We start from the raw sequence: 12,382 nt of genomic DNA on the forward strand, positions 1-12,382 counted from the left end.
TAACTCGGTTGGATTAGACCCTAATTGGAAGATACTTCTTATTTTAGACAATTGTTCGGCACATCCACAAGTCGATCTTCTAGTGAAAGATAATGTTTTTATTGTCTACCTTCCCACCCAACTGCACATCACTAATTCGACCACAGGACAATGGTATTATACGTTCGATGAAGAGTAAGTATCGATCCCTGTTAATGAGGCGCCTAGTGAGTTCAGTTAATTCAGGCACCCCAGTACAAAAGTTCATAAAAGAATTCAACATTAAGGGTGCAGTGTACTGTGTTGTCAATGCGTGGAAGTCTGTGAAAACATGAACACTGAAAAATGGATGACATAAATTGTGGCCAGGTTTAATGTTTACTTCTCATTCTAACGAAGACACTGAAAATAATATTGCAGGGTTTAGGGTTCCCAAAGAAAAGCAGCTTATACAGGAACTTCTTGCTTATGTTAAAGATGTAACTAATCATGATGCCAAGGAGCTTTCATCAAGGATAAATGAAGATGTTTTAACGGAATGGATGAATGTCGATAATAATGTGCCTACAGTTCATCATTACACTGATTCTGAAATTGTAGATATGGTTAAAAGTCTGGAGAGAAATGCCTCTACAGGTAGTGATGAAGATGAAAGCAGTGAGGTAAATGAGTAAGATGTGAGAGAAAGAATCTCTATTGACAGGTTAATTACGTTGACAATTGAACTGCTGGCTGGACTAGAGCAACGAAGTTTTGTAAGTGAACAAGAAATCATGAATGTTTATTTGCTCCAAGATAAACTTATTAGAGAAAGACTCAAATATATGAAGCAGCAGACACTGCACGATATATTCAAGAAAATAGCTAGGAAGCAGGAAGAAGCAGCAGTGGTGTCCACACTTGATAATCCACTGCCATTAACTTCAAGTCAACCAGATGTGTTGTCACCACCATCAACATTCTATTAATTAAAATTCTGAGGAACTATTTTATTCAGTTGAACCAAAATTCTGTAGAACCGTTATTTAGTTGGTGAACATTAAAATTTCATTTAGTGTTTAATTTTCTTTCTTTAAAGGACTAAACAGGTAGTCATTTTCTGTTTAAAAAAAAAATATATATATATACACACACACACACACACACACACAGCATATATAACCATCCGAAATCCGGCACTCTATAGGTCCGGAGGTCGCCGGATTTTAGCAAATCACATAACCACGTGACTTGCAGGAAAGCATTACCTTGCGACAGCTTATGGAATTGGTGTCTGAAGAAAATGTTTTTGATAGAAGAGATATGAAAAACGATGGCACAAATCCTCAGAATAACGCATGGACTGGTACTTGGGTAGCTGATATTTGGGTAAAATCGCTTGCGTCTTATTTCCAGTTTTTATTTCATCACTTACATGGAACCAGCAATGCTTTTTCGGGATTAGCAAATAGTACCTTTTATACGGAAGGAACCACAGTAAACCCACTGCATTTCCCAGTTCAGCTGGTTAAGTTTCTTATAATATATTATCGGATCACCAAAATTTTTGACGAATCTTCAGACAAATAGAAAAAAATAACTTTAAAGCAAGCATTTAAGTATGCACTTCATTTACGCATTTCTTGGAGAATGGCAGATATACTGTTGATGATATAACGGGTTTAAAGTAAACAAAAAAGTGACACTATGCATTCATGCTGGTGTCTGTTACAGATGTCGTAGTCATTGTGGCAAATCTGAAGAACCCGACTTCCCCTGTACCGGAATGGACTGAGTCCCCAGTTTTCCTGCTTTTAAAAGAAGACCTGGTATTGACCTGTATTCACGTCTTTGAGGGAATTCAAATCCCCATGTTGACTGTGATTATTCAGCTATACGAAGATGCTTATGGAAAAGCCATCATCGCTCCACTTACCAGAACAGGAAGAGTAACCAAACCCCTAAACCAGGAGGATATCTATTAGTTATATCACCTAATTCTGATCATGTCATATATGAAGATTTCTTTGTACTCTTGCATAAACCGCGAAACGCCATCTCTTCACTTTTATCTTCCCGCTACGCACGAAAAAATTGCATTCAACACATTTAGCAAATATTAACCCCTCTCAACTACAAGTATTCATTTAAAAGGAATACTCATTTAACATACTGATATTTCATAATGTTAAACCAATTACTACAAACGTATCAATATTATACCAGTAATTTTCTTAATTTTAATGAATTAATTGTTCTAGATTAACTAATTCTTGGTGTATTTTATCGGGTCGAGTCCGTTACAGTCTAAAATGAATATTTACCAGAGCTTTTAAACTGGGGAATAGTTCGCCGGTCTCATACAAAGTTGGCAGGATTCCTTCTATCAGAAATTCAGTTTATTTTTATTTTGGATAAACGGACGAACCAGTCAGATAACAATATGTCTGATACTCCTCTTGCAGCATAGCCTTCAGCTGTTTGGATCCTTATTTCAACTAAACCAATCTTTTGGATTGACTTTAATGTCATGAAAAGATGCCTGTTAAATATGTGTTAATTAACAAAATATTTATACATATTTTTATTAGCGTACATTTCTGAAATTTTTATTATACCTTTTTGATCTGTCAGTAAAACATTTAAATTGACATCTAAGCATTGAACAGATAACACAAAGTTCGTCTTTTATACTAAATCAGAAACTTGCTACTTCGCACAGGTCATTCTACATATTCATTTTCCCCTAGACAATAACTATTAGAATTTCTTTTAGCAGTATGCGTGTATACTTTTATTTGATTTTTAGAGAAATATGTGAAATGCATGTCGTTTTTGATCGCTATTGATGAAGAAAAAATTTTTCACGTTTTCCAGATGCTTCATTTCGACCCTCAGACAATTATATATGGAAATTTGTAAAAGAAAAATACTGTTCTAAAATTAAGAAAATTTTTTAACTGTGCAAAAATGTATGTATGGTTAATACAAATAGTTCTTTCAACATGATAGCAAATTTAATTTTGGTACTCTAAGCAGTGTTTGTGTACTGCTGCAGACATATTATGGAAACGTAATTGGAAGAATGCCATCTTAACAGTGACATGCGTAGTGTAGATAAATTACTTGATTCTGCACATGGGCCGCATATTAAGATCTTGCTAACACCATAATGGGTGAAATATTTAGTATGCATGCAAATATTGTTTCATTAGTGAGAGTGATTCATAGTCAATTAACAGAGTTAGAAAGAACTAGTATAAGAGAAAAACGGCTAAAATAATTTTTGCTTTAAGAAAGCATAAGCATCTTAATCCTTTTGTATCTGTCTTCATGATTGCGGAGAAAACATTTCCTTTTCAGTGACATTTATCTTATTTCCCCCAGTCTATCCCTTAGTCAAATTTCTTCATAATAAACGATGCCGTTTTGAAAGCTGTATATATCTCAGTGTAGGACTCATGATCTACGTTGAGATATACAGCTCAATGTAGGTTAGAACAAAATCTTAAAAATATTTGATTCGGTTAAAGCTCTTGTGAAAAATGAATGGAGAAGGAGAACGAATAAAGAACTCTATGAACTATTATAAGAAGTTACTAATAATAAATGAAATCAGAGCTAGTCGAATGAGATGTTTAGGTCGCCAGGAAAGAATGGAGGATAACAGGCTAGTGAGGAGAACCTTTTCACATCATCCAAATGGAAGACGTCCTAGAGGAAGACCCTGCAGAAGATGGATGGATAACATTGAAATGGACATAAAAGAGCTGAAGCTGCAAAACTGGAAGGAGTTGGTTAAGGATAGGAAAAAATGGGGAACTGTGGTGCTTACAGCTAAGAACCTTGAAGGTTCGTGAAGCTTAAGGACTCATGGCCGGCACTCCACCCAACTGAAATTTATAATACACTTTTTGTTTTTAACACACTCATTAAAGGTTCACAGTCTTCATGTGTAATGAGACGATCTCTCTGAATGGTGACAATAAAATAGAAGCTTTCTTAGTGTGAGCTAAGATTCACCTGGCTTGTCTAATGTTATTATCCGAACCCTTCTACGAGAGGTTTCCATATCGGACATCGCAGAATGATGAAAGGATGGCTCTAAGGAATTGCGATGCTATTCTATTCAATGATGAGTTCGTCTTCAGGAAATGTAAAAGAAAAGAACGTAAGGGAGAGAACGGCAATCTTCAAATACTCCTCAGTTGCCAACCGAAATGGAAGCTTTCCGTGGCAAGTCTCGATGGAAAATGAAAGGAAAGCATGTCACATGTCATTTGCCGTCAGATGAGCCTTTGTCGGTTCGTCCGACGCGTATCTTCGACTCTATCAACCACAAAGTTGGATGGTGTAACAAATACACGCCGGTTGTCAAGGAAACCGGACCGACTAGCGTGAAACGAACTGACAGTCTAGGAGCTGGCATACACGGTCTACTTCCTGTGGTGAAAGAGTCGTGTTTCCAACGCTCAGAGCACCCTCCGTCTTTAGGGAATCGGAGAAGCCTTTCAAGATGAAAGTTGCACCACCCCTTACTTAGAAAGTTTCTGAAATAGTTGGCCGAGGGAGATTTATGTTAGCAGAACTTACAAAATATTCGGCTTCATCTGTCTGTGGGAAGTTGACAAGCGGACATCTGTTAGCAGATTTGTTTCTATTTAATTTGTTCTGATTGACGGCCTTTCTGAAACGCAGGATTTGGATTTACCTATAAGAGCGGATCTTACTTAAGTGAATAATAAAATAACTAAAAGTAAAATTTAATATAAACAGTGGTGAAACTGCTTCCCATCTACTGTTCCATGCGATTTATCATTAGTAACAGGTCTCCTATGTAAGATAAAAGAGATTTTATATTAAGGGAGGAGGATAAGAAGTGTTGTCAGTCTTGTAACTTCCGTGCAATAGAAGGTAAAGTATTATTTAGATGGAATACTTATCATAAACTTAACAATCCTTTTATTGAACAGCCATTATCTGTTCTCGACTTGCAGTTGCCTGTAAGTGCAAAGTCATTTTACCTTCTTCTCTTTGCGAAAAATAAATGTTCGGTTATTTTTGTAACTTTCATTTTATGAAAATTACAAAAGTTACGAATGATTTTCATGGTAAAATCATTCGCATGGCGCTATTTTTTATAAGGTTTTGCGTATTGCTGAGATTAAACATCAAAACTCATGAAAAATCACAGGAAATCAAACACATAACGCAAAAATATCAAACGATAGTAGAAAATAGTTCACATCTATTAAATAATTTAATACACTAGTATTCTCACCGACAAAGCTTTGTAATAAAGGTAACATAGGAATAATACGAATCATCATCCTGAACCTCAAAAAATACAGGCCACTTTGCTTGCATCTCATTCTTAAAAATATATTTTGCGTAAAAACACTTTTCCTGTATCTTTTTTTTTTTATTGCAAAAGTTTATTAAATTTCACAGCTGAGTTAGCGCACTATAGAGTTTCAGTAATATGTGTGCCTTAGCGCTCCTGTGGTTGGTTCTGTTGAAATAATAAAAATTCAAATGACTCAATGATTTTGCTGGTAATTCGAAATACGGAATTTCAATATTAAAATAATAAATCCAGACGGCCAGCTATTCGAAACGACGTGTACGAACTTTTAAAACGAATCTAATGGACGCATTCCGTATTTGTGAAATGCATAATTTCCATACGGCGACGGCCTCTTGTTGGCAAGTTTCAACTTCGAATTCCGAATGGAAGGGCCTGATGTTGTTTATAAGAAGTTTTCAAATGATGCTAAGCTAATTAGTTTCATAGTGAGGTGGCAGGATTCCTACTGCCCCTCTGGAAAACTGTTTTTTACTTTTCCCATGGCATGCAAATCGGAGAAGACAACTTTCTTCCTCAAACTGATCTTTATATTTCGCTCTAGGAAGATCTCGAATTCTATTCCTGTTGGATTGAAATTAAGTTTTGGTAATGAGAAATACTTCTACTGTTAAGCTGCAGTTGTCCTTTATTTTCCATGTTTCCAGTGAAACTTATTTTTCGACTTTTTAATGCTAATAAGTGTTACTTTAATAAATAAAAAAAATAAAAAAAAAGAAATCATGGGGCTCGTATTTTCCTGAAAATCAGCATGTAAAGAAGTGGACCAGATTTTTTTTTATTCACTAATAAATTTCTTTATTTTCAGAGAACACTCTTAAGGGGTGGGATGTCGCTTCCATTTTCATAACGTCAACATCTTAAACATCAAAACAAATCTGCTACAAGCATAACCTATCTTACCAGCCAACTCTCCACGATTAATAACACGAAATTCTAATGAGAGGGAGGCAAGCGTAGCATCACACAGAAAGGGAGATTAAAATATGCTTCAAACATGTTGAGATTGTTGTTTTCTTTACCAAACAAGAAACAATAAATAACGCCGAGCAGAATACAATGTGCTATCGGACATTAAATAAAAAGCAATCGTGCCATCTTGCTATTACCACTCCTGTGTGAGCGCATCCATTCTCCGAGATTGAACAGTAAAAGCATGACTCCAAATAGGAAAAGTTTTAAGATTAAACAAACTTTTAATTTCCTTCAATCTTGTCCACGCTGTTCTAGCAAGCACTCGACATCGTTTGAATAGAGGATAGTCATTGACTAGAGCCCTGATTTTTCTAGGTTTCTATGGTTACTTTGCCTCAGTAAATCCTCCTTTCATTAGCAAAGATGGAGGGGGAAAGAGGATTCCGATGAGATCATTTTCTTTGCTCCAGTCTCTTAACTGCAATACCGCTGTGCTTTATTGAACGGCTGTAACGACACTGGAGGGTAGTAAATACACCATTTTATGGGACTTTCTTCCCTATTGGCCAATAAATGTCCTAATTAGATCATTACTACGCGCACCCTCTTTATTGGGATGTAATCATATTTCCAAGGCTTAGTCTAACTTGTTCCAAAGTCGCTCATGTCTGTGAAACATAAAAGATGAATGGTTTTAATGCAGTATTTTGGTCCTTTAAAAGGTGCCCATCAGAACATCTTCTGTGTTCTGATTGGCACGAAAAGCACAAACATCTCAGTGAGAAGTTTGGTATTTCTTGTTGATAGACAACCGCTCATTTCTTTAAATTGGTATTACTTTATTTTAAAAAATCCATTCTTTGTGATAACCTCCCTTCTTCAATTTTCAGATTAACCTGATAAAGAAAACGAAGTTTATAAAATCTCACTTACGTGCTTGCAGAATCTTTTGAACTTTTTCATCCTTTCTCTTGTGTGTATGAGAATATCGTTAACGGTTACTAATGTAAATGCCCTATTTTATCCACTAAAAGGAGAATCGGGAAATAACAGGAGTGAAAACTGTTGATTCAAGTGGAACTTTCACAATCGATCTACACGCTTCATTTTTCACAACACTGAGTTTCATATCTTAAAGTATACAAGAACATTTCTAAGCTTTATTTAACTAGGGTAAGTTTGTTAGTCCCGGTTGAGATTTCGATTTTCTATCTGCAAAGGAAACGTCAATTTAAAAACACATGGAGATAACTCCTCCGGCGAAAACTCTTTTAATTCGAAAAACGTTTGGAAACACTCGCTCTGGGGAAAAAATATACGCGTCACATACATAGCCAAAATTTAATACACAAACCATTACCTTTTTAATTCTGCCTCTAAATCCGCTTCGAAAAGCTGGACATCGTACGAACGAAGTAATGATTATATAGATGGCCGGTCTGAGCTTATTGGAGGCCTTTAAAGGACTTGAAAAAAGTTTAATGTTTGTCTAGAGCAGGATTTCCAGAATACGTTAAGATAGAAGAAAACAACCCTCACAGTACTAATGTAATAAAACTAATCATCATGGTATTATAGGTTACTAATCTTTTGTTGGCTGGAGCCATATAAAATAAAATTAAACCAGAGTTGTGTATGCATGTAAGAACTCCGGTTAAAATCAGCCAGTTTTGTGTCAAAATCAGAAGGGGAGAATAACTGATTGCAAAAATAACATAAAATGGTAAATAACACCTAAAAAAGTAACTCTAGATTCAATTTGCTGGAATAACTAAATACAAGAAATCCATTACAAAAAGCATCACTTTCATGATTCTCTGAAACTTTTTTTTTATTTTAGCAGTGGCCTTTTTCTCTTCAATGTTTAATCTTGTTTTGTTTCACTCTGAATCCTCATTAATTAAAGTGCAGATTTTTATCCCGTTTCAGTTCATTATCAGTATTAGGAGTTACACTTGGTTTTTCATTAACTAATTCATTAATTTTTATTAGTGTTCACAGTAATTTAATAAAATTAATTAAAGAGAAAGCATCAGGAATTAAGATCGATATCTTAAAGTACAAAGTATTTAAATACTCTCGATGCTTATAAATTCGTAATTCCCCTCCCAGCAGAAAATATTTTTTAAGCCTTAATGATCATCTGAAATAGACTAAATATAATCAAGTTTATTATGCATGTCTTAAGGTGGCATATTAAACGATACTTCTTTAACCAATCAAAGAGCGAAAAAAATTAAATTACTGAATAATGTAAAAGCTTTGATACTCGTGAACCATTTTTAATTTCTTGAAATGTAAGAAAAAAATTAAATTAATACTTTATATGAAAAGAATAAAGTTATCTAAACAAAAAGATTATAGAATTAAAACACTTTTTTTTTTTTTTTTTTCAAACAATGAAAACTAGTGTGCTTACAACGCATTGAAAACAATTCGATTGCGCGTATTCTTAAATGTGTAGCTGAAATCAAACTGAATAGCTGTATTGTTGCGTGGTTACCATAGTAATTAACTGAAAACTTGAATAAAAATGACAAAAATTTCGTGTCTGCTCTTTGTCAGACAAACCTAGAACTGTAGTTTTAAACACAGCCTGCTAGAGGATCGTTATACAAAAATTGCGTTTATGTAGTTCCTCGAGTGGTGCAATTCGACGAGTGTGTGCTGTTCTGTAAGCAGTAATTAGAGTATACGATGCAGTTAATCTAAAGTAGAAACGCAGAGAGTATTTCTCGCACGCTTTTATTCCTCGTTATAAACTACGACAGATCTGGAAGCAAAAAAATCACCAAATCTTCTTCGCGGTTCCATTTTCAACCTTCTAATAAATTCAAGTGCATTCCATTGATACAAAGAACTATTATGCTATCTTTTCGGTTGCCTTATCTCTGCACACTTCCGTCTTACCATGAAAGCTAAGGGTGATGAATGGTCGGAGAACTGTTCAGATTTTGTCTGGTATCCTTTATTTGCAACGAATATTTATTAACTTCCCAGGTATTATCATAAAATGTCACCTTTACGACAGAAGAAAGAAACGAGGTCGACACAATTACACAGGGCTGTGGTTTCATAAATAATTATGAAACCACAGCTACACTGATTTTCTTAATAGAAATTCGAAATAAGTATCTTGTATTCCATGCTGAAATTCCGAATCTTGGAACTAAAAGAAATCTCATATTTGGAATATTTGGAATCCGAATTTAGGGCTTTTAAATTTTGAAGCTATAAAAGAATCCAGAATTTCAACTTTTAATTTATTCAACCAACATGATTTTAAAGTTTTACATTAAATATTGGCAACTGTAGCAAGCTGTGAGCTTAGTGACAATTTGAGGTGTTTGATTTCTAAATTTATTGCTAGCAACTTGCTGACAGAATACGGCTCGCATAACTGCTGAAGCAATTATATGACTTAATGTCGTGCCTAAGTCAAATGTGCTATTCTCAGCAGGAAAAATGTGTACCTGGCAGCACCAAGCCAAAAGATCGAAAGAAGTGCGCATTCTGAACATCACTTTATAAACCACGGGTGGTTCGACGTGAAAATATTCGAAAACCTGTAATTCCATACATGTAATAAAATAATCTGAATGTGTTGTGTATGTTTTTAATTCGCACAGCTGACGTTTAATACACTGTTCTTAATAAATGGGGAAATAAACGCCCGTCATCTATATTGATAAATAAAGCGAACACTCCAAGATGTAAAATATATTTTTTTCCCCCTTACTGTTGTTTAAAATATTTTTTTAAACAAAAAAAATTTTCATTATTTCACTTCATTCTTTAATTTGTTACTTACTGGCAATTTTTTCGATTTATTGCAGTTAAACCTATTTTATAATGTTCCTCCTCTCTCTGAATTGTCTATCATTGTCATTTCCTTCAGTTTTCTAACTGCTGATTTAACAATAAATACCGAAAGAACATTATTTTCATCGTCTAAGAAAATATCCTGTAGACGAATTCTTTTATTATTAATCAACAGTCACTCCTGATGCGGACAGTTTTTCCATCTGTAATGTCAGAATTCGCAATGTACTTTTACAGCGAATCCTTTGTTAGCCTTATTTCTATGCTCTTCTATCGATTGTCTCCTTTATATATTTACACGGAAACCCTGAGTGGTGTTTCCATTAGGGATAGCTCTGACTTCCGAGATTAAAACACATTGGGTTGAACAGACTGATATACAAGCAAATCGACACCTCGTTTAGTTGCTTAAAGTGTCACATTTTATCCAAACTACTCGGTAATTTTCGGATTTTTTTTCCTTATGTAGCGAAATTATTTTTTTTACTTTTCAAAAGTAGGCATGTTGAATGCCCTCAATGTAAATGAAACCTGGTTTAGTAATACCGGATTCCTTGAAGCTGCATACCATTTACTCGACAGAGATAATTGTACCACAGCCTAATGTTACTGCAACCATGCCTGAAGTTCAGTTTAGGAGGGCCCACATTGTTTTGAAAGGGTATTCTGCAATGAACAAATTCTACCCACGTTAACATTCTTTTAACTATTGAATGGATTTTTCAATACTCACCAGTAATAACCGTCTATAAAATCATAATAGAATTAGTCGTTCACCCCCAGTTCTAGTATCCCTTTAACCATTTACAGTGACAAAAAACAAAACTCCGCAAAAAAAAAGTAATAACTCTACTACTAAGAGACATCAAGTTATCTGCAGTGCATTAGAAATTGTACATTGTTAGAAGATTGAGATTATGCTAGACTTGATGCACTTGAAATATCAATCTTGTAATTAATCAGTCTAAATGAACCCAATCTATGGTCTACCTGCTATGCAAAGAAAGCACATAATCAGTCTAAATGATCCCAATCTATGGTCTACCTGCTATGCAAAGAAAGCACATAATCAGTCTAAATGATCCCAATCTATGGTCTACCTGCTATGCAAAGAAAGCACACACACAGGTGAATATTTTTGAATAACTAAAATGCTTACATAATAGCGTATTTGTTGGCATCATATCAAACCTTGACTGTTTGAACTAACTATGCGTTTTGATATATACCTGAAGATGTAATAAGTACAAACTATTTGTCCTGATATTAAACAACAAAGTAAATTAAATTTTAGTGATGTCTCATCTCATATATTTTCCATCTGTGTGTCATCGGAATGACACGGAAATTACACTTATTTGCTAAGTAACTCGCCATATAGGATTGCGAATGAGGGAATTTTTTTTTTTAAATGCATTATAAGGGATAATCTTTATCCCTTATTCTACCAATTTCTGTATATTACGCCTTTTAACGCTGTTTCGACTTTATAAGGTTTTTAAAGCTTAAATCTGTTCAAAACTGGTTAAATAAACCTTTTTAATTTGACAAAACATTTTCTTACAAATAAGACTCTACCTAGGTCTGTTAGATAATCAAGTGAGGCGCAGTAAAAACCATACCGAGATAGAAACATCTAAATTTTAATAAGTTATTTAAAATAGTAAACTTAATGAAACATCATAAAATATTTTCCGGTTAAGGAATATTTAAAGTGATATTTAATTAAAACATATAGATGGCGCTGCGTACTTAAGAAGTATTGAACTGTATGAGGTTTCTAATTTTGGGGAAACAAGATGAAGGGCATCAGTGGCAAATTCGTATGAAAGTTTGTAATTATCCAAGGAGAAGAATTCAGTATCCTTATTGAATGGGACTGGACATAAATATATTAAGTAGATATAAACATTCAATCAGATATTTTGGAAATATTACATCTTCGAATAAAGAAGGTAATATAAATAACAACATATTCTAAATGGGTATAACTTAAAAATGTTTCGTTAATGTTGTTGCAAATAATTGGACTAAATATATATTTTCTTCAACGGGAAAGCGATTAACATGTATTTCCAGTTTTTATTTCATTTTATTGTCAATATTTATTTCTTCTGCGCTTAATATTTTCAAGACATTTCTTTAGCACTTAGGTGAATACCTAAAATGTCTTAAAATAAGAATAAACATATACCTAAGAACAAACTACAAATGTTTGAGTTTACTCCAGAGACTGAGTACTTTAAAATTAATTCTTTTCTTAAAAAAATAAAAACATAGGGATGGCTTCCGCACTGCCTGCTGTAGGAGTTCGCAATAGAT

The 12,382-nt window shown here is 34.2% G+C and overlaps 1 protein-coding gene across 1 annotated transcript in view; it reads left to right on the plus strand.

The window, feature by feature from the left end:
* Window positions 1–353: 353 nt before the first annotated feature.
* LOC150094405 (uncharacterized) overlaps window positions 354–12,382 on the plus strand; it is a 184,784-nt gene continuing 172,755 nt past the window's right edge. The window contains exon 1 of the mRNA XM_090412461.1: window positions 354–636. Within this exon, the coding sequence (XP_090268587.1) occupies window positions 354–636 (283 nt within the window). The remainder of the gene's footprint in view (window positions 637–12,382) is intronic.

This window comes from Typopeltis vanoorti, chromosome 22, assembly GCF_054136105.1.
Source record: "Typopeltis vanoorti isolate ZY-2024b chromosome 22, IOZ_Tvanoo_1.0, whole genome shotgun sequence".
NCBI lineage: Eukaryota > Metazoa > Arthropoda > Arachnida > Uropygi > Thelyphonidae > Typopeltis > Typopeltis vanoorti.